We start from the raw sequence: 24,005 nt of genomic DNA on the forward strand, positions 1-24,005 counted from the left end.
ATATCCCTGACAAACAGCCTTAGTTTTATACTAACATCATGGGCTAGATATACTAAGGCACTTTCCCCTATGTTATGGTGATGGAAAAACTATGGTTGGATGATACTTCTATAAACTCAGTTTGACATCCTAACTTTTAATTCTCTAAAATAAATCAGTGGAGAGATACTTCCATGAACAGCAAAAAGCAAAAATTGGAGGTCTCAGTTGGGGTTAGATTCAAAATGTAGAAAAGGCATATAGTAGGGAACAACAGCTTAAATATCCAAAAATACTCATTCTAGTAAAAACTTCCTAAATGTCAACATATACAAGAACCTTGATTCTTCTGATTTTATTGTCTCATCTTTAGAAAATATAGGGTCGGATTTTAAAAGCTCTACTCACGTAAATCCAGTGCCTTACGTGCACCGGGCCTATTTTATAAAGGTCTGGCAACGCATCTAAGTCCCGGGGCTTTACTAAAGGGGCGGTCCTGGGGCAGTGCGGGGGAGGCCAGAGGCCATTTGCCACTGTGCCGGGGATCGCGTGCCAGCAGTCAGGACTGAAGTAAGTTTTGAAACAAAACAAAAAAGAAGAAAAAGGTAGGGATTTCGGACCGGCCTGGGAGGGAACGAGGGAAGGCAGCGCACACATGTTATAAAATCGGGCGTACATGTACGCTCGCGCGCAGATCTTAAAATCTACCCCATATATTTTATATTATCTAAACATGCTAACATTTTTTTTTGTTTAAATCATTTTTATTAAGCAATGAATATGTAACAGCGACAAATAACAAAGCATGGGTTTTTACAAACAGTTTAGCACTACTTTAAATAAATGTGTCCTGTCAAATAAAAGTGTCCTAATATATTCATTCATTATATCAGAAATATCGTTGCCTATCAGAAGGAGGTTCTGCAAACTGATAGGCCATCTAACAAGAAAAGAATACACACAGGGGAAGATTTTCAAAGGGTTACGCGGATAACCCCCGAAAACCTACCCCAAACCCCCCCTGCGCGCGCCGAGTCTATCTTGCATAGGCTCGACGGCGTGCGCAAGCCCCGGGGCTTTACTGGGGGGGGGGGCATGTCGGGGACGTGTCGGGGGGGCGTCTCGCGGCCAGCGCGTCATCGGGGGTGTGGGGGGGTGGAAGGAAAGTTCCCTCCGAGGCCGCTCCGATTTCGGAGCGGCCTCAAAGGGAACGGAGGCAGGCTGCACGGCTCGGCGCGCGCAAGCTGCTGATTTTGGGCAGCCTTGTGTGTGCCGACCCCGGATTTTATTTATTTTTTTATTTTTATTTATTTATTTAAGTTTTTTATATACCAACATTCAAGACGGTGGTCCCATCATGCTGGTTCACAAGAAACAGGGGTGAAACTTTACCATTTAACAAAAGTGCAGAAAAGCAGTTACATATAACAAGGAAAACAATAACTTGGAATGAGAAGGGAAATGAAGATTAGATAGTAAAATATATGTATAAATAACATTGTGAGAGGTGGCTATTAACGCTAATACTAGCGGAGCTTGTTGCATGAAGGGGGATTAGATGGGGTTGGAGTTAGGAAAGGCCTGCGTGAACAGCCACGTTTTGAGTCTTATCTTGAATGTTGAGATGTTGGGTTCCATTCTAAGATCCGGGGGAATGGAGTTCCATAATGTTGAACCGGCTGTGGAGAATGCCCGATCTCTAAGCGTGATGTGTCTGGTAGTCTTGGCTGGAGGTACTTGAAGTGATCCTTTGTAAGCATCTCTTGTCGGTCTTGTGGAATGGTGTAATCGGAGGGGAATATGGAGATCGATTGGGGCTAATTGATGGATGTTTTTGAAAATGGTGAGAATGGCCTTGTAGATTATTCTGAAGTGGATGGGCAGCCAATGGAGGTCCATCAAGATAGGTGTTATGTGTTCTCTTCTCCTGGTGTTGGTGAGTATACGGGCGGAGGCATTTTGTACCATTTGTAATGGTTTGGTGTGTGATGAAGGGAGACCAAGCATGATGGTGTTGCAATAGTCCAGCTTTGCGATTGTAGGATCGTTCTGAAGTCATGTGTGTGGAAGAGAGGTCGTATTCTTTTCAGCACTTGGAGCTTGTAAAAGCAGTCTCTGGTGGTTTTGTTGATGTTAGCTTTCAGGTTTAGGTGATTGTCAATTTGAACTCCTAGATCTCTCACTTGTGTAGTGCTTGGTACGGTAGGATGAGTGTATGTGATGGAGCTGTTTTCTGGAGTGATGAGTAGAAGTTCCGTTTTTGATGAATTTAGTATCAGGTTGAGACTTGTAAGAAGTTGTTTGATATTTTGGAGGCAGGATTCCCAGTGCAACATTGTTTTTGTGAGCGATTCTTCGATGGGGATCAGGACCTGAATATCGTCAGCGTAGAGAAAATGTTTGAGATTGAGGTCAGTGAGAAGTTTACATAAGGGTAACAGATAAATGTTAAACAAGGTAGGAGACAGGGATGAGCCCTGAGGGACTCCTACGGCTGCGGGGTGTAGAGAGGATTCTTTATTATGAATCTTGACCTTATAACCTCTGTTGCTGAGGAAGGTTCTGAACCATGATAGGGCAGTGCCTGAAATACCTATGGCTGATAATTGGTTGATGAGAAGGGAGTGATTGACCGTATCAAATGCAGACGAGAGGTCGAGTAGTATCAGAAGGAAGGCTTGTCCTTTGTCTAAGCCTAGGATGATGTGGTCAGTCATAGAGATGAGGAGGGCTTCCGTGCTTAAGGTTTTACGGAATCCGTATTGTGATGGAAATAGAAGATTGTTGTCTTCAATGTGGTTTGAGAGTCGTGAGTTTACCAATTTTTCCATTATCTTGGCTATGAATGGGAGGTTAGCTATCGGTCTGAAATTGTTAGGATCGTTTGGGTCGAGATTTGGTTTTTTGAGAAGGGGTTTGAGTGAGGCAAGTTTGAGGTTGTCCGGGTAGAGTCCTTGTGTGAGGGAGCAATTTATGATGTCTGCCAGGGATTTGGAGATAGATTCTGGGATTGCTAGTAGTAGTTTGGTTGGGATGTGATCCGAGGGATGAGAGGATGGTTTCATTTTCCTAAGAATTCCTTGGATCTCAGCGGATGAAGTTGTGTCAAGTTCTTCTAACCGAGTGTAGTTGATTGAGGGTTGAGGAGTAGTTAGTGGAACAGTGGGGTTCGTGGGGAGCTGCGATAGGAGAGTATTGATTTTGTTGTTGAAGAAAAGAGCTAGTTCTTCTGCTTTTGATTGAGCTTGGTCATGTGTAATCTCTGGTTGGTTTACTGGTTGCCTGCTGGCTTCCCTGCTCCTCAGAAGCCAGCAGGCAGGACCTCAAACTACCTTACTGCTTGGAGATTCAACCATGTGCTTCCTTGCTCCTCGGGGCAGCGCCTACGCCAGTGACTGTACTCTGTGCTTCCCCGCTCCTCAGAGCAGTGCCTACATTCTACACCAGTGACTGTATCCTGTGCTTCTCCACTCATTGGGGCAGTGCCTACATTCTACACCAGTGACTGTTCTCAGCACAGCCCTGCTCCTCAGGGCAGCTTACGTCACTACCTTGAAGATTCATCTCGGGCTTCCCTGCTCCTCGGGTTAGCCTACGTCATCACATCAGAGCCTCTCTCGCTATGCTGTCCCAGTCCTCAGGACAGTCTTTGCAGTTTTCCTTCAGAGGTTCCTGTCTTGCGCTCCCTGCTCCTTGAGGCCTGCCTAGTGCTTCTCTGTTGGAGGCTCCTGCTCTGGAACTTGCATCTCCAGTTCTGCCTGAGTACTGCGGGGTCGCTCAGAACTGTGTCTCTACCTCGCTCCTCGGGACTCCTCACAGTACTCTCTCTACAAGCTCCTGCGATCACGTGGCTGTGATGCAGGACGCTCTACCTCTCTGCTACTACTACTATCTCCTGATGCAGCTGACCTCGCCTCCCAATGGTGAGGACCTGTGGGGCTCCTCCCCACAGGTGGTATCAACCCTCACCTCGGGCCAAGGATCCATGAAACCCACGAATCCTAACATAGTAAAGCTGTACGGGGCTTTCTATCTCTCCAAAAAAACTTCCGCGCATGGGCCCTGTGGCTCTTTTTTAGATCAATACATGGGGAGAAATTGCGTCACATATAGCATTGAGGAAGAATCATCATTTGATACAACGCCACCCTCCCTGCTAAAGTGACAGGCAAATCCTCCTACAGTTGGAGTTGGGTATTCGTCTTTCTCCATATTGCCCTATAATTTAATTTAAGAGTTGTACCAGGGCCAGAATGCGGGAGATGAGAACTCCAAGGTATACTATGGAATTTGTTGCCTGGGGGATTGGGAAGTCATCTCAAATCCATGTGTGAGCTTCCGGCACAGTAAGCATAACCATGGATTTCCCCAGATTTAATTTCAGGCCTGCCACTTGCCCATAATGAGAAAATTCTTGCATTAAGGCCTCCCAAAATACCTTTGGGGTGCTAATGTGAACAAGGAGATCATCGACAAAGGCTATCAACTTCTAGGTTGCTGGATCACCTGGACCTGGGGAGATTCCCTTAATACGATTATTACTCCAAATATGATTTAACAGAGGTTCTAAAGTAAGAATAAAAATCAATGGGGATAAAGGGCAACCTTGCCAAGTCCCTCGGTGCAATTCAAAAGGAGCCAAGAGGGTCCCGTTGACCAACACTGAGGCTTTTGGACAATGATATAATGCTGTTAACACATGGCGAAAGTAACCAGTGATACCCAAAGCGTCAAAGGTGCCTAACATGAAAGGCCAACTAACACAATTGAATGCTTTTTCTGCATCAAAGCTAATCAACATGGAGGGTATTTCTTGCCAATGACATATTTCTAAGGAAGATAACATTTTCTGAACATTCATGAATGAATTCCTCTCCTTAACAAAGCTGACCTGGTCATCATGTATAGGTAGTGGTAACATAGTAAATAGTTGGTTTGCCATAATATTGGCCAGCAGTTTAACATCAAAGTTAAGGAGGGAACTGGGTCGGTATGATTCCGGTTGAATTGGGTCTTTATTATCTTTGGGTATGACTGTGATATATGCCACATTTTGATGACGACGGGAATTGCAGTGAGTGATAAAATTTTCAAACATGGCACTTAAAGGTAAAGAGATTTGATGTAAAAGTATTTTATAAAATTCTGCAGGGTAGTCATCGGGGCCTGGAGCTTTGAGCAATTTGGCTTTTTTTATATTATCATATATTTTTTGTGCCTTGACTGGCTGATTTAGGATCGTTAACTGAGAATCAGATAGGCGAGGTAAGCCCAAATGAGCTAAGTATTCTGTAATCTGAGCCAAGGCGGTTGAGTCTGCAATATATAAGTTTTGATAATAGGTACAGAAAATATCACCCATCTCCTTGTCAGAATTCACCAAGATGCCCACAGGGGACTGCTTAGTTGAAATGTGCTTTTTTCCTCCCCAGGTGTTAGTCATGTTTGCCAAAAGTTTTCCTGGTTTATTACCATAATGGTAATATTTGGCTTTAAAATACCAGGAGGCTTTTTGTGCTCTCAGGTGCAATATGGAATTTATATGCTAACATTTTATAACATCTAAACATGCTAAAAAATAAGCATATTATTCATGTGAGGGAGAGAAAAATTAAGGTTCAACACCAAAATTAGGTAACAATAAAAGTTAACACAACATTTGCCAAGTATATTTTCCTTTTGCATGATGCTGTGCAGTGCATGATCAAGTAATCAATTCATGTCATAGAAAGAATAAAGGTTGCAGACACATAGGAAAGCAGCATATAGTAATTTCTCATAATTCCAGTAGTAAAATTCAAGGCAGTTTGTATTTATTGACATTTACCATTGAACTTTTTTAATTGGAAAATTGCTTTGTCCTATCATTGCAAAGATTCATAAATTTAAGTCTTACCAAAAAACAAGTGTTTCCAGAAAGGAGATTCCAACATCTGATGCTCCAACAACTACAATTCTGGCATTGATAGTCACTTTAGGCTCTAATGTAAGCTTCCGATTAATGTGATTCAAAGCATAGTTTACCTGTCAAAAAACCCAGTCAAGAAAAACTATTTAAAAACTTCTGGTATGTTACCAATATAGCATTCTTTCTACTACATGTAAGAATTATAATTTATTATAATATTGTTGTAAATTTCAGGAATTCCAGCTTGAATTCCTTTGTTAGTTATGCAGACAGCCATAATAAGATTTGAGACTGCACTGGAACTGCTTAAGACTGCACAGGAACTGCTTAAGGCTGGACATGTGACAAAGTAGACTAAAGAGCAAGCAAACATACACCAGTAATCTAGAGGGATTCTCTGGTTAGCATCCCACCTGTGTTGATGCATTGTTGCTGACAAGGCACATAAGGCACATAAGGCACATAAGGCAAGAAAACCAAAGATGTATAGCTAGGGCATGCTAGGAAATAAATAAATAATCATTAGTTGCTAAAGTTTACCTTATATAGAAATAAGAAAATTCTTTTCTGTTTAAGTTGACCGTTATATCATATAGGCAACACTTGAGCTTATATATAGATATTAGTTACAGGAATTTAATGAATATTGAAATAGAGCAGCAAATACTGACCGCTGATTTGTTAATTGCTTATTATCAAAAATTTTCTGATCATATTTAATGTATGAATTTTATCTGTGCGACTTCAGAATACTTTGGTCTTTGATGATAAATTGTTTCATCAGTTTGCATTCAATCTGATAAGCAGAATAAAAGAGGAAGTTCCAAACTGCCTTCACTGATTATTGCAAATGTAACTTTTTATTTCTGAATTAAGTTTGGCAGAAATATACAAAGCCAAGTGTGGGGCCTTCCATAGGGATTTTCCACAATATACATTAGTGGAAATAAACCAGCTTTCCAACTGAAAAAAAATTGTTCAGCTGGGACTTTACAGACATGGTTGCTCGGTTTTCTTTCTGTCTGTTAAACAAGGACTAAAGCAATAAACTTGACCAAAAGTTGCTAATATATGAAAGCAGACCTCCTCACAAACCCTCAAACTTTGTGATGTGCAAAAATGGTAAAATTCTAGATCAGTGGTTCCCAAACCTGTCCTCAAGGACTCCCAGCTAGTCGGGTTTTCAAAATATCTGCAATGAATATGCATGAGATAAAGCTGCATGCAATGTTAGGAATATTCATTATCGGGCGGATTTTAAATGCCCTTCTCGCGTAAATCCAGCCGGATTTACGCGAACAGGGCCCTCTCACGCCGGCGAACCTATTTTGCATAGGCCGCTGGTGCGTGCAGAGCCCCGGGACGCGCGTAAGTCCCGGGGCTTTTTTAAGGGGGCATGTTGGGGGCGTGTCGGGGGCGTCGCCAAATGACGCGGCGTTTGGGGGGCGTGACGTGGCATTTGGGGGGTGGGCCCGGGGGCGTGGTTTCGGCCCGGGGGCGTTCCGGGGGCGTGACCGCGTCCTCCTGAACAGCCCCCGGGTCGTCTTGGCGTGCCAGCAGCCCACTGGCACGCGCGGATTTATGTCTGCCTCCGGCAGGCGTAAATCCATGGATAAAGGTAGGGGGGTGGTTTAGATAGGGCCGGGGGGGTGGGTTAGGTAGGGGAAGGGAAGGGAAGGTGAGGGGAGGGCGAAAGAAAGTTCCCTCCGAGGCCGCTCCGATTTCGGAGCGGCCTTGAAGGGAACGGAGGCAGGCTGCGCGGCTCGGCGCGCGCAGGCTGCCCAAAATCGGCAGCCTTGCGCGCGCCGATCCCGGATTTTATAAGATACGCGCGTATCTTATAAAATCCAGCGTACTTTTGTTTGCGTCTGGTGCGCGAACAAAAGTACGCGATCGCGCTATTTTTTAAAATCTACCCCTAAGGATATACTGAAAACTGACTGGTTAGGGGTTCCCCAGGACAGGTTTGGGAACTATTGCTCTAGATATCAACTAAGATTATATATGAGTTTTTTGAATTGGCTTTCATATGATCAAATTATGACATCATACATGGCAGTTTGTTACCTTTATTTGTACTAGGATTGGGTGCTAAAATGTTGAGCATTAAGGCACAACACAAGTTGTGAGTAACATAATCCCATCTTGTAGCACACATCACATGACAGTCAATGCTCATGGAAAGAAAATGTAAATAAGAACATTACTCACATACCCAAAATTGCCTTAATATTGTGAAGCAAGTCCTAAATCAGGTCCTTGTCACTAGGAATTTGCTCTTTGAGAAATCTTTGGGAATGTCACTTGACCTCTTCTTTTGGAGTTATAGTGGTGTGTATTATGTAGAGGTTTATTAAGTAGATGGGTATAAGTCTTAAAAGGGGTGTTTTGAGAGAGGGCCACCAGAGTGGAGGAGCCTTAGGAAGGAAGCTGGAATGAAGCCAGGGTTGTAGGAATCTCTCTCTCCTTCCCTGCAACTTATCTGGTCAGTGTCTAGAAATACCATGTTTCCAGGATTACTAAATAAGACTCCTGAATAATGCAACTAAGCCAACTAGGAGGAATCATGGACTACCAGACAACTGACTTACCAGGAAGAAATATGTAGAAGGATATAGGTACTGAATACCATCTTTTTTAGGAATTGGGCTAATTTTTACTCACTATGGTAGACAAGAAGCAAAAAGAGGTGAAATTGTTTTAAATAGGAAATCATTAAAGAAAGTGTGTTTTGTTATTGCTGTTGCTGATATCTTGTCACAATATAGAACCTGTGTACCCTGATGAATTAGTGATTTTAAGATTTTTCTTTGACAGTTGGAACCCCCAGCAGAGTTTCCACTGTTGAAGATACTACTTGAATGAGACCCTTCTTAATTTCAAGGCATGAGCTCATGAAAGGAATCTGTCAGTCAAGAGAAGAAGTTGGGATGCAGTCAAATGGGTAACAGAGAGAAAAAAATGTTTTTTGTGTTGCTTTACCTAGTTAACCAGCATGAGAAGTACAGCCCTTGCCAAGTCCACTGTAACATCTGCTTGAATGTGTTATTATTGATGTGAACTCACAGAGGATGGTGCTTAGTTCCTAAACAGATATCAGAACTTCCATCATTTTATGTGCCCCAAAAAGGCATTACATTATACTTTGTCTTAGCCAGGGACAGATGACAGCATAACAGAGGAAATGGAGCAAAGGAGCACAGAAGATGATGACAATGACTGAAGTAGAGGCAGCAAATTTTGGCAAGGCCTTCCAGAGGTTTGGGACTAGTATCTGGAGCATCATGAGGTCAATTCATCTCTGGAGGTTTGGGCCTCCACTAGGCAAATAAAAGCTCAGCTGAACATCAAGTTTTAAAAAATATTTACTGCTGTTTTTCAATGTGTTTAAAACACACCACTATTTATTTGAAAAAAAAAACTGAAAAAGATATGCATGGTGACAAAAGATGGAGCTCTCTTACGCTCTCCATTATCAAGATCCACTCCAACTCTGGCTCTGTCCATAAAGGCTCATGGTGCTAGATCGCAGTCCTGCTTCTGACTATGCTGAGCAGCAGGAAAATGATGGGTCACATTGATGTACAATGTGCTTTCACTTTGAAAGCAAAAAGGATTATAAGTGTCAGGGATGTTGACAACACATGAGAAGTGTGAGCAGGAATCATTGAGTGCTCTGCAATCTATGACACATATTTGAATGAAGTTGGATGCATGTTTCACAAGATTTTAGGGTGCAGCACGGGACAGACTCTCAGTCAGCCCTATATCAGGACACAGGTTATCACAACTCAACTATTGCAAAGGTCTCCAGGTGGACCTCCCTTTAATGCTTACCAAGAAACTTCAGGTGTGATGGAATGTGGCTAGTAGACTTACAGGGGAGCACATCCTGCTCCCTTCCTAAGATTCTACATTGGCATCCGTTTTATATTCAAGCAAAGTTTAAGCTTATGACTCTTACCTTTAGAGAGATGGAGGAAATAGTCCTCATTATCTTATGAATAAGCTTAAAAAGGTATACTCCAAGACATGTGTTTATAGTCAAACCAGGGTGTTTTGCTTCAGGTACCATCTCAGCAGGTCATCCAGAAACATGGAATAGACTTAGTTTTTGGGTACTTGCCAGGTTCTTATGGCCTGGATTGGCCACTGTTGGAAACAGGATGCTGGGCTTGATGGACCCTTGGTCTGACCCAGTATGGCATTTTGTTATGTTCTTATGTTCTTAAAGAAAGGATAAAAGTTTGGGCTTTTACTGTTATAGTCCCCATGATATGGAATAGTATTCCACTGGCATTGTGGGCACAGATGAAGTACCTTCATTTTTTTAAAAAGCTGAAAACTTGGATCTTCCCTCACATTTGATGGGTTACTTTGAAGGGTGAGATGCTGGAAATATCTTTGAAACTGGGAAAATTTGATGGTATAGTGGCTTTTCTTAATTGGGGAGTTAAGGGGTGCTGTGCAATGTTTATCTGATAGTTATATGGAGTGTTGACAAATTGTCTTAATTTCTGCTTTTTATTTATTTATTTATTTATTTATTTATTTATTTAAGTTTATTTATGGAGTTTTATATACTGTCGTTCGGTATTGCCATCACAATGGTTTACATGTTTCCATTAAGTTAACAATCTTATGAAACGTGATATGTGCAATGTAGTATTAGAGGAGTCATGGGGTAGTTAATATATTAACAGCGGTCTGACATAGCATTGGTTAGGATGAAGATTTGCATAGTAATGTTGTTTTCATAATGGTTTACAAGTTTCCTTTAAGTTAATGACCTCAGGAAGGTGTTAGGCTTGTTGTCATAAGAGTGAAGTCAGGGATTAGTTAAAAGGTTAACAACATAGATTAGTTTAACAGTGTAACACACATAATACAACAGTATAGCGTAGCTTAGTTTAACAGTGGACTCACATAATACTGATGGGTTTTTTTAGTTTTATGTTTCGCTGTATTACTTGTTTAAAATTGTACACCAATTCGAGCTGCCTGTATATACAGGCTAGAGAAGCAGTTAATAAATGGTTTTAAATAAATCAAATGAAAAACAGTATCTTTTAGAGAAGGGGCACCCCACCTCACCAAACAGGCTAATCCAGTCCTGGTTTTTCCCCACTGCATGCATGGATTTGTAGTTCTGATTTTCCCATGCTTTCCTTTAAGTCAGTGATTCCTAAACCTGTCCTGGAGGACCCCCAGCCTGTCAGGCTTTCAGTATATGCACACGGGCGGATTTTAAAAGCCTTGCTCGCGTAAATCCGCCTGGATTTTCGCGAGTAGGGCCTTGTGCGCCGGCGCGCCTATTTTCCATAGGCCGCCGGCTCGCACAGAGCCCCGGGACGTGCATAGGTCCCGGGGTTTTTGGAAGGGGGTGTGTCGGGGGCGTGTCGGGGGTGGGACCCGATGACGCTGCGTTTCGGGGCGGGGCGCGGCGTTTCGGGGGCGGGACCGAGGGCATGGTCCAGGCCTCCGGACCAGCCCCCGGGTCGGAGGACGGCGCGCCAGCAGTCTGCTGGAGCGCATAGATTTATGTCTGCTTCTCACAGGCATAAATCTACGGACAAAGGTAACGGGGGGGTTTAGATAGGGCCGGGGGGTGGGTTAGGTAGAGGAAGGGAGGAGAAGGTGAGGGGAGGGCGAAAGAGAGTTCCCTCCGAGGCCGCTCCGATTTCGGAGCGGCCTTGGAGGGAACAGAGGCAGGCTGCGCGGCTCGGCGCGCGCCGGCTGCCCAAAATCGGCAGCCTTGTGCGCGCCGATGCAGGATTTTAGAGGATACGCGCGGCTATGCGCGTATCTTATAAAATCCAGCGTACTTTTGTTTGCGCCTGCTGTGCAAACAAAGGTACGCGATCGCGCTGTTTTTAAAAATCTACCCCACAATGAATATGCATGAGCTAAATCTGCAAACACTGCCTCCATAGTATGCAAATTTTATCTCATGCATGTTCATTGATGATATCCTGAAAATTTCACTAGCTGGGGATCTCCCAGGATAGGTTTGGGAACCTTTGCTCTAAGAAAATCAGAAGTACAAATTCATATAAGAACTTAAGAACATGCCATACTGGGTCAGACCAAGGGTCCATCAAGCCCAGCATCCTGTCTCCAGCAGTGGCCAATCCAGACCATAAGAACCTGGCAAGTACCAAAAAAAAAGGGCAATACATGGACTGGGTCAGCTTGTTCAACTGATGTCGGAAGTGGTGGTAACCCCAGAAGTATCAGTTGGGGTAGATTTTAAAACCCCAGCAAGCGTAACTCCCAGGGTTTACACGCGTGGCTGGGCCTTATGCGTGCCAAGCCAATTTTCAAATGGGCCCAGTGATGCGCGTAACCCCGGGATACGTGAAAATGCTGGGGCTTTAAAAAGGGGCGGTCCAGGGGCAGGGCTAGAGGTGCCTCGGCAGGAGCAAAAGGTAAAATAGAAAAATTAGGAGCGGACTGGGAGGGAACTGGGAAAGGCCCCGTTGCGTCGCCACACGTATTAGCAAATTTATACCCCCCTTGCGCACGCCAACCTGAAATTTTATAATATGCACGCGCACCAAGTAGCACGCGCACATGGACACGTGCTCATAAGTTTTGCAAATTTACCCCTTACTTTTTTAATCTCCATACTTATCTCTTTGTTTGTCCAGTTGTATCTCTTTGATAGAAACAGTTTTGTCTGATTCATTAATATTTTATCCTGATTTAATGTTAAGATTTTAATTATATCTTTTTTCTAGCTGTGAGTTTGCGGGTCAACATGGATTTTGGTTGCTTTTACCACCTCTTTAGATTGAAACTGAATTTTATTTCTTATGAATCTCTCCTAGTTTTAATTTGATTTATATGTAGAACCATGTAAGTTACTGGAGAGTGTTCATGAATCTTGCTGTGTTTTTTTTCCTTATTTTGTTGATTCAATATTAAATTTGTCTCTTCGTAATGAACATAAAAAATCTTTTTAATAAACAAAATGATTCATAAAAAAAGGATTGTTGCTGCAATGATTGGACTAAAGTACATTGGGAGGGGATACAGAATAGGAAAAAAATCCCAGGGTAGCTGGGAATGAAGGCTCATGTTGCCAGCTCCCCAGAGCCAGATTAAGGGGCAAGCCAGCTGGGCAACTGCCTGGGGAGCAAACCTATAAGGGGCATTAAATGTAGGTTTGAAGGGTGCCAAATTAAATATCAGTTTGAAAGGGTGCCAAATTATTAGCCTGCCCAGGGCACCCACTTGTCTCAATCTTCTTCTACAGCTTCCAGTGCTGGTTCAATTGAGCAGAAGGAAGGAGGAAACTGTTGGGTCAAAAAAACTAAAAAAATAAATAAGCCCCAACAATATACACATGTACTTTGTGTTTGAAAATTGCCTTGTTTTTATGTGAGCTGAAAAGTACATGCATACTTTTGCAGTTAGACATCCTGATGAAATGAACATTTACTTGATTAATGTATCATGTTTAGTTGGAGTTTTCTTGGTGTCACATATTGTATTTCTTTTTTATATTTTTGCAAATCAGTTAATGAGTGTACTTTTTTCTTAGAACTACAGTTCATCTTCAATGCCCTTGAGGAAGAACCAAAACACGGAACAGGTTGGGCTTAGGATTTGAATATGCAGAAATTTTGCTGATGTATGAAAAGACTTAGGGCCAGATTTTCAAAATGTTACACGTGCAACCGGCCTTACGCGTGCCGGGCCTATTTTAAAAAGGCCTGGCGACGCGCGAAAAGCCCCGGGACGCATGTAAATCCCGGGGCTTGCAAAAAGGGGCGGGGAGGGGGTGGGGCATGGTGGAGGCGGGCCAGAGGCCTCTGACACAGTTGGCCGGCCGGCGCGAGCAACTTATTTCAGCCCCAGGGCTGAAGTAAGTTTTGAAATAAAAAAAAGAAGTCATCAAAGGTAGGGGGGAAAGGGCGGGGGAGGTAGGGGAAGGGAAGGGAAGGTGGGGTGGGGGTGTAGGAAAGTTCCCTCCCAGGCCGCTCCAATTTCGGAGCGATCTGGGAGGGAACAGGGGAAGGGAGCGCAGCTCAGAGCGGGCTCTGGCGCATGCAAGGTGCACAGTTGTGCACCCCCTTGCGCGTGCTGACCCCTGATTTTATAACTTGCGCGTGCCTGCATGCGCAAGCTATAAAATCGGGTGTACATGTGCTTGCAACGGGTAGTGCACGCAGATATACGCCCGCGCGCACCTTTTAAAAATCTACCCCATAGTGAGGACTGTGAGAAGTGCCTGCCATGAACAACAAAGACATTTTGGAGAAAAAGTTCAATTAAGATAAGTGCTACAATCCTTCATGTTTTTCTTTTCATTATGAAGTGCACATTTCACAAGAAAATCTTTTTGAGACAAAATGATCAAAAAATTATATGAGACCTATATAAATGATGAGCATATATAACACTTAGCGATCCTTAAAGAAAATGTATATAGAATAGCTGTTAAGTGAATACATATAGCTCCATGGTATGAGGATCTCATGCTAGAGGCGTTATATTTTTACTTATTTTACCTTGGTTTTCTATTGTTATAAAAAAAAGTAACCAGAATGTACTATCAGCTGCTATTAGTATGAAAACCCAAACTTGACCATCGCAAAACCTGATTCACTATTTATTTCCAATTCAGTACTGTTGTTTTCTAGCAGTGTAGTCCAACAAAGAAAGATAAGGCAGTAATGTCATTTACTGGGTAAGAACTGTATCTAATTTATGAAACAGCCCCTGTTGTAAGGTGGCATATAAACAGAGCAGTTTTTGTTCATCACACAATGGCCCTAAGTCCAACAGCTGTCATGAATCGGAAATCACCTTTTAAACAGCTAAGCACACTAATTGGCCTTAGGGAGTCAGGAATTAGGTAGATTGGTCCCATAATACCATCTTTTTTAAAACAAAATGTCAGTACAAACATCTACATAAGTTTCCCAGAGGCATAATCAGGCATGAAAATTGACAAGGATTGCAATCCCAGTCTGGTTTATTTTGTAGATATTTATTAGAACATCAATTTACATGGAAAGTCACAGTTTCAAAAGGATTTTTTTTTTAGTAAGTATCATATTTTGTTATTTGTACATTTTGTTTTCCCCATCCTTTCTTTTCCAAGTCATCACTACCACCTGTCCTATTTATTCTGCTTAGGAGAGCAAAATATCTCCTTATAGAACCTGCTGTTACCTTAATGACAAATTATCTTGACTGACCCCGTAGGGAATTCTTCTACACATGAACAGTAAACCCTCAGAATTTTTATGGATGTATAAACTATTTTATATATAAATTCTATGAAATACATTTTTCACACTAAATTCCTTAATAAACAGCTATGCAACTGCAAAAAAGGAAAAAGAAAATCACACTGAAGTTAAGCAAATGCTTTGACACCAAAACTGAAAAGAACATACAGGGTCACATGTATTAAGATCTGTGCTAATGTGCACTGGTCAATTTAGTGCCTGACCAAAATTATGTGCAATGCATTTATGAAAGAGCAGATACTTATTCTACTGGGCTGCAAAATACTGGCTGCACTCCATTAGTCTTGTCTACTAATGTTCAAAAAATCTGAGAGAGAGAGAGATGTGTTTACTCTTGTAAGAAGCAGTGAGGGATCTATATGGTCTTTAGTATATGTGTTTTTCAATTATGTTAAACACTAACAGACCTGGAACAGAGCCTGTGGTTAAAGGCAGTTAGGGTCCTACTGGCTAACAATGCGTGTTAACACATGCTAACTCATTACTGCAATTTTGTAAATAGGTACCTTAAATATATAGTTCATGGATAATACGGTAATATCTCTGGTTATAGCTCCTTGGTGATCAAGGAATGAATTTGATGCATCATTTTGCCTTTTTACATGCTACCTCTCTAATATCTTATACATTAGGCCAGCTATTTGTTGCAAAAACAATGTATTTTAGCAAAAGTGGAGAGGCTGCACAGTGGTCGAAAGGTGGGACTCACCAGAAAATCCAGAACCAGGTTAAGACTCCACAAGCACACCATCACCCGCAAGGGGGGACAAAGATGTTTCACCCCTTTCAAGAACCAAGCCACATCCAGATGTGCTGACAAGGGTTCACCATTCACGTGACCACGAAAACAGGCAAGAGCAGCCAAGCTCTTAAACAACCATTCCTGCAAAAAATCCAATCTGAGTGGGATTTTAACCAAATGAGGATGAACCCCTCATTTCTCACACCAAGCCTCAAGTACTCACCAAACTTGAACATAGGCTAAGGAATTTGAGAAATTTCATGTTCAAAGCAAGGTGGATATCACAGCAGTGGACTATCCATGCTTCAGCAACGGAGCCCTCTCAAGGGCCATACCATAAGACAAAAGTCAAGTCGGATCTTCAAGAAGAATAGGCCCTTGCCATAGCAGATCCCTGTGAACTAGTAATCGCCCAGCAGAAGCCTCAGCAGATCTGCATACCATGGCCTTTTGGACCAATCTTGTGCCACCAGAAGCACCAACCCCATGAGTCTCTTGAAGCTCCAAATCATTCTGCACAACATGGGCCATGGGGAAAATGCATATAGAAGTTTGCCTTTCGGCCACTCCTGCACAAAGGCATCAATGCCCAAAAACATCTGATCTCTCCTGCGACTGAAGAAGCAAGGAAGCTTTGCACTGTGTGATGTTGCTAACAAGTCTAGAACAGGAAGCTCCAGCAGCCCACTATGAGCTGGAACACTTCATTGACAATTCCCATTCTCCTAGATCCAGATTCTGTCCGCTGAGAAAGTCGGCTCTTACATTGTCTTTCCTGCAATGTGTGAGGCTGAGATTTCCTGAAGATGTACTTCTACCCATTCATGAGTTGGGCTATTTCATACGACACTTGCTGGCTCCTCCCTAGCAATTAATGGGCCTCATTTTCCAAGCAGTTTACCGCGTGCGATAAATTCGCAAATCACATAGAGAGAGAGAGAGAGAGAGAGAGAGCTTGCTGGATACTCTACCTGGGCAACAACAAGCTAGGTGGAGAGAATGTAGCCCAAATCTCCTCTTGGAGTGAGTTTCCTCACTCCGACGGCCAGCAAATCTTCACTAGAGACCACTGTTCTTTCTGTAGGTCTCATGTGGAATGCGAAAGTGGCCCCCAACCCCTGACGCTCATACCTAATCCCCACCCCGAGTTAGTAGGTGGCCCTCCCATAGGGATTAAAATACCTGACTAGGGCATAGGCACTATAGTAAGGCGCTCTCTCTCTCTCTCTCTCTCTCTCTCTCTCTCTCTCTCTCTCTCTCTCTCTCTCTCTCTCTCTCTCTCTCTCTCTCTCTCTCTCTCTCCTGTTCATTAGATGATCCACTTGCAACCACCACTGTAGTTGAATGCTGATTTCCACCAGTAACTGAAGCCAAATTGAGTAGTCCTGAGACTGTGGACTCACATGTGCAAGCAGTGTTCACTAAAGAGAACACATATTTATTTAGAGGTTTTTATATACCGATGAACGTTGGGAACATCTCACTGGTTCACATAAAACATAATTCAGCAACAAGTGCTTTACAGTATAACAATGAACTGTTGGAAATAAGGAAGGTATAATTATCAACAAGTTACAGAAAGAAAGTCATAGAATGTAAAAGAAAGGCTTAACAGTGTCATTATTTACATATGTGCCCTTGCCCATGGAAGCACCTCTAGGGTGGCTACCATCAACCCGAACATCTGTAGATAAGACCACACCATCAGACATATTGTTTCTGTCAATAGTCGCACCTGCGCCATCAATTTCTGAATGCGGATCTCTGGCAGGAACACCCTGCCTTGCTTCATTTCGAAAACGAACACCGTGTTTCTCCAGTGTCTGGGATGGCTGCAGATTTTCTCTTGGCCAAGTTCACCACCCCAACCTAGTTCCTGTAGCCAGGAGATCACCTTGTGTGAGGCTGAAGACTCTCTTTCATGCTCTTTGCCAGAATTAGCCAATTGTCTAAGTATATGTGGATTAGAATGACATCCTTTCTGAACACTGCTGATACCATCACCATGACCTTGGAGAAGGCTCTGGGCTTGGTGGCCAAACTGAAGGGTAGTGCTCAAAACTGATAATGTCGCCCAAAACAGTAAAATGCAGAAAACCATTGATGCTCCAGCCGGATGGGAATACCTCCGACAATCCAGAGACGTAAGAAACTCCCCCGACTGTACTGCCTTTATCAGTGAGTGTAAGTTTTCCATGCAAGAACGAGTCACTCGCAAAAGTCAGTTGACTCCCTTGAGATCCAGGATGGGTCAAAAGGAACCCTCCTTCTCGGGCACAATGAAATTAATGGAATATCAGCTCGTATTTTCCTGGGATCATGGCCTATAGGTCAAGGAATCTTGACAATGTACATTCCACTGCCTGTCTCTTCTGTGGAGAGCTGCAGGGAGACACCACGAAAACATCCCGAGAAATGCTGAGAAACTTCAGAGCAAAGCCATTTCTTATCACCTCCAGAACCTATTGGTCTGACATAATCCCAATCCACCTTCAATAAAAAGGAGGCAGGTGATCCCCTATCTCCTGTTCCTGGGGATGGGTCGGCACACCCTCACTGAGGGGTCGAGGGGCACTGCCGCTCGAGCCTGTGCCCCGTCTGGGCTGCCTGGACCAAAAGACTGAAACGTACCCAAAGGTCAAGCCCTCTGAGAAGCCGTCCCTCTGTAGGGTCGAAAACATTTGAAACCCCTAGCATGACCTCTCGTGCCGAACAAGCATGACGCCTGATTTTAATTCTTTGATAACCAAGAAACATGGGATTCACCCCACTTATTGCCATTTTTTTCAACTACTTCCAAACAAGAGTGATCCTTTAAAAGGCAATTTCGTAAGATTAGACTGTGAAATTGTATCAGCTGACCAATTCCTCAGACATAACAGACGCCTGGCTGCTATCACCAAAGCTACCCCTCTGGCAGAAGTATGGACCAGGTTATAGTCTGCAACCACCAAAAAAGGCGGCTGCAAGTTCCATCACTGCCCTGGAATTCAAATGAGACACACTGACTGCCACTTAGAAATATGCAGATTTCACCCATATATATTCATTAAAGATATCCTGAAAGCTTGACCTGCTGTGGGGGTCCCAGGACACGTTTGAGAAGCCCTGCTCTAGGGAGAGAAAGTGAGCTAGTGGTTAAAATAACAGACTGGGAGCCAGGGGACTTCAGTTCCACTCCTGATTCCACAGGACCTTGGATAAGTCTCCTGTTGCTTCAGGTACCCACTTAGTTATTAGCTCTTGGAGACAGGAATTCATGTTATCTGTATGTATTTTGTTCTACAGTACCCTGATTTAGGGCATAACATTCTTGCAGTGCCAAATCATGCTGCTTCATTTTAAACTGAGTTTTCTCAATGGGACTTACATATACTTTCTGGATATTATGAGAATGAAAACCTGATTTTTCTCCTTGAATTCCTTGTTTTTTAGACTCTGCAGCATAGACTAGAGCAGTGGTTCTCAACCTTTTTCCCATCGTGACACACCTGACAGGCCACGCTCACATGTGTGACACACTGCTCATTACAATTCACGGCAGAAATAAAAAGTAAAGGTCCGGTAATTATTTTTATTGTTTAAAATGACACAAGGAAAAGATATATATTCTGTCTGAACAGAAATTGCATAAATAGTAAACATCCCACACCAAAACAGCACCAATTTCCAGCACTTAAACAGTAACCACCTTACCTAAGAAAAGGCAACACTGAAATATTACACCAGGCCTTAAGACACCAATACATCTCCTATTAGGAAAACAGACCAAGTCAGGCTGCTCTAGAGCCTTATACAGAAACTACACACCAGCAGAAAACCTCACCTGAGTCCCATGTGCTGACCCTCACCTAACAAAGAATAAAGAGACCAAAACGCATAACTAGAAGCATGCAGAAAAAACTGAATTGGAAACTGCAACAAGCCAGAGTCTCTGTGTGCAGTGTAATAAAGGAAAAAAGAAACATCACCCATCCTTATAAAACAAATCAAGAAATATAAAATCAGTAGCAGTAAAACCATACTAACAAAAGATTATTTCGAAACAGCTGATGAGTAGAATATCCAATAATTAAAAACTCAAATAAAAAATTTCTAGATACCAATAAAATATTTCAAAATAGCAGACACAAAGACCCAGTAATGAAAAATAAGGATACAAAAATGTTTTTGCTCTGCATACCTGGAAACATTTGATATCCAGGTGTCCTGAGATTGTTTTGAATTAGCAGGAGGAAGGGTGGTTTGCTTGGAACTTTCTCCTCTCTCTCAGTCACATACCAGCGCTCTCTCTCACATTGGCTCTCAATCACACACCTATACACACATGCTCTCAGTCACTCACATATACACATGTTTTTTCTCTCACTTATATAGGTTCTTAATTACACATTTACACACATGCTGTCTATCTTTTCACGCTTACACACACAGGCTTTCAATCTCACACATATATGCTGTCTTTTTCTCTCACACACAGGCTCTCAATCACATACTCACGTGCTCCCTCACCTAAACCAGCTCTCAATCTCACACAGACACACATGCTGTCTCTCATACTTATACACACAGGCTTTTAATCATATATACACATGATCTCTTTCACACACAAAGGATCTCACTCATACACACATACTCTTTCACCCAAACAGGTTTGCAATCTCAAACTTACACACACAGGCTTTCAATCACACACATACATGCTGTCTTTTTCTCTCACACCCAGACTCTCATTCACATGCTTACAAACATGCTCGCTCTCTCTCATTTACACACAGGCTCTCAATCACATACTGACATGCTCTCTCATTCTCTCACGTTCACACAGGCTCTCAATCACATGCTGACATGCTCTCTCACTTAAACCAGCTCTCAATCACACACAGACACACATGCTCTCTCCCTTACTTATACACACAGGCTCTTAATCATACATACACATGATCTCTCTCACACACAAAGGATCTCAATCATACACACATACTCTTTCACACAAACAGGTTTTCAATCATAAACTTACACATATAGGGGCAGATTTTTAAAAAATACGTGAGTGCGTACTTTTGTTAGCGCACCAGGCGCGAACAAAAGTACGCTGGATTTTATAAGATACGCGCATAGCCGGGCGTATCTTATGAAATCTGGGGTCGGCGAGTGCAAGGAGGTGCACATTTGTGCAACCTGCGCGCGCCGAGCCCAGCGCGAGCTGCATGTTCCCTCCGAGGCCGCTCCAATTTCGGAGCGGCCTCGGAGGGAACATTTCTTCGCCCTCCCTTCCCCTACCTAACCCACCCCCCCGGCCCTATCTAAACCCCCCCCCCCCCTTACCTTTGTCGGCAAAGTTACGCCTGCTTTCAGCAGGCGTAACATTGCGCGCGTTGCCGGCAGCCCCGCTCCGTCCTCCGGTCCCGGGGGCTGGTCCGGAGGCCTCGACCATGCCCCCGGGCCGCCGCCACGCCCCCGGGCCCGCCCCCGAAACACCGGGGCATGCCCCCGAAACACTGCGTTGTTTCGAGAACGCCCCCGGACACGCCCCCTCCCTCCCCTTTTCGAAAGCCCCGGGACTTATGCGCGTCCCGGGGCTTTACGCGCGCCGGCGGCCTATGCAAAATAGGTGCGCCGGCGCGCGCGGCCCTTTTAAAATCTGCCCCTTAGGTTCCCAATTGTAAACTTACATTCATGCTCTCTCTCTCACAGGCAGGCTCTCAATCACAGACATACTCTCTTTCACATATACAAGTCTCAATCACAGACATACATGCTATCTCACATACACACATACACCCATGCTTGCTTGCTCATTCACTCTCTCTCTACCTCCCCCCCAACCCCCCCCCGGAACTAGCAGCAGCAGCAGCCTCCTCCCAACCCTAACCTCCTTCATTTTCAGCCCTCGCGGAGGAGGAGTCCCATCGGCCGTGGGGGTTGACGTTCTTCCTCATTTTCCTCCGAGCCGTGCTGCACATTCTTCAGACCACATCTCTCTTTTGTTCTTCGGTCCGATTCTGACCACACTAGCATGGTCTCTTCTTCCCGTGCTTGCACCCGATGCGATGCTCACCACTTCCTCTTCTGGGCCGCGGGGGGGGGGGGGGGGGGGGAAGAAGAGACCATGCCAATGCCGTTGACTCCAGCTGTCCTGCCGCGTTCCGCCCTGGCTGACAGCATTTTAAGCCCGGGCGGAGGAGGACCGGGGAGCATCTGGGTCAGCGGGGGACTGGGAAGAGTGGCGACACACCTGCGTGTTCTTGGCGACACTCTGGTGTTTCACGACACACCGGTTGAGAACCACTGGACTAGAGGATTCATTCTTTGCCTTTCCACAAGGCTGTTTTAGCCATTGTAATGAAATACAGAACACCCTGTTTTGTCTTTGCTTAGTTTGTCTTATTCAAAATTTTCTCCCTTGGTGAACTCTGTTGAGCACTCACTTTTCCCAAATGGCATGCATGGGCAGCTCAGGATACCATCATTGTCTTCTCAAGGCACACGCTTAGCACCATCTGTTGGCCAGAAGGAGCCATTTAGTAATGGCAGCTTTCTTATCTGCCCAGATCTGACTGTACCACATTTACAGTGTACCCCAGTCCCAACTTGCCCTGACAAATAGAAGCTAAGCCTAAGTCACAGGGCCAGTCCTAACACCCTGTTTTTTTTTATATAGTTTAGACTTCAAACACATTTCAAAGGCATGCTCAGGGATTTAAAAATAACTAACCCCTAGATTCATCATTTTGCTATAAATTTTGCAGTCCTAACAACCATGATAAGAAAAAGGGGCGTAGTTAGGCAAAATTTCTGGTTGCCGCATCACACAGCTATTTTATCGCTGTGCAATGCAGTAACCAGAAAGAAAAGTAGATTTGCACACCAAAGAGTACAGTGTATAAATCAACTTTTCTTTAAACTCTCAATGCTCCGAATGACACCCAATTTTCATAGGTGTATACTGTGCTGTTCGTACATGTGATGGTGTATCTTAAGCTGGCCCCCAAGCGTTCTCCACCCCTGACACCTCACCCATTTTAAAGGTCCCCCCTTAACAGTGCTATAAATAGTAAACTGACCCATTTGCCTAATTCTCTCTCTCTCTCCTCTCTTCTTCTATCCCCTCATCTCTCTTCACATCCTCCCCTCTCATCTTGCTCCTTCCCCCTCTTTTTTTTTTAATTTATATTTTATTAAATTTCAAATATTTTCACAAAGATTCACCTTGCTTAAGTAACATGATACTATTCACAACAAAACAGGAAATCATCAAATTTTCAACAAACATAATAACTTTCATCTTTTTTTTTTTTAATTTTTTATTTCTGAATATTTTACAATGAATGAACAAAGAACAAACTTTGTTTGAAATACGGTTACAATGGTAACAAGAAATATTTTTAAGCCACAAAAGCAAACTTCAGGAGATACATTCGTATAATCCTATTTTACGTTACAATCGAACCTTAAAAAAGAAATTGAGGGGGAGTAATTTCTATGTTTGAGGAATTAAACACAATCTCATGATAAGAATATTAGAGGCGAACCAATACATTTATTTAACTTTTATACCCCAGTTCTATCTATGGTACTGTTCTGTCTTCTACTATCTAGGAATTGTTTTAAATGATCAGGGATGAAAAAAACAAAGGTATTGTTAGACATCCTTATAATGCAGCGACATGGGTAACGAAGTAAAATTTTCGCCCCTATCGCTATTACATGAGGTTTTAGTAACAGAAACTCTTTACGCCTATTTTGAGTAGGTCTGGCTAAGTCTGGAAACAGACGTACTTTTTGAGCATGAAATAGAGCATTCAAATTTTTAAAATAAGCTTTCATAATAAAGGCAAAATCCTGCTCTGAATAGCAGGAAACAAACAATACTGCTCTGTCAACCACCTCTAAATCAGAGTTCTCCAAATAATGGGTCAAATTAAGAAATTCTGAATTCGTCTCTCCTCTTTGTTGAGTTGAAACAACTCTCTGAGCCAGGAAATTTATCTTTTTAAAGGCAGGTATTTTTTCTTCTTGAATCTTTAAAACATCTTTTAAATATCTTCTCAGTGTAAGCAGCGGTAATTCTCCCATTATCTTTGGGAAGTTCAAAATTCTAATATTTAGA

The 24,005-nt window shown here is 43.2% G+C and overlaps 1 protein-coding gene across 1 annotated transcript in view; it reads right to left on the reverse strand.

Annotated features, from left to right (window-relative positions):
• Nucleotides 1-24,005, reverse strand: part of CFAP61 (cilia and flagella associated protein 61) — an 826,389-nt gene that overhangs the window by 416,314 nt on the left and 386,070 nt on the right. The window contains exon 18 of the mRNA XM_029593764.1: nt 5,876-6,003. Coding sequence (XP_029449624.1) covers nt 5,876-6,003 — 128 coding nt within the window. The remainder of the gene's footprint in view (nt 1-5,875; nt 6,004-24,005) is intronic.

This window comes from Rhinatrema bivittatum, chromosome 3, assembly GCF_901001135.1.
Source record: "Rhinatrema bivittatum chromosome 3, aRhiBiv1.1, whole genome shotgun sequence".
In the NCBI taxonomy this organism is placed as follows: domain Eukaryota; kingdom Metazoa; phylum Chordata; class Amphibia; order Gymnophiona; family Rhinatrematidae; genus Rhinatrema; species Rhinatrema bivittatum.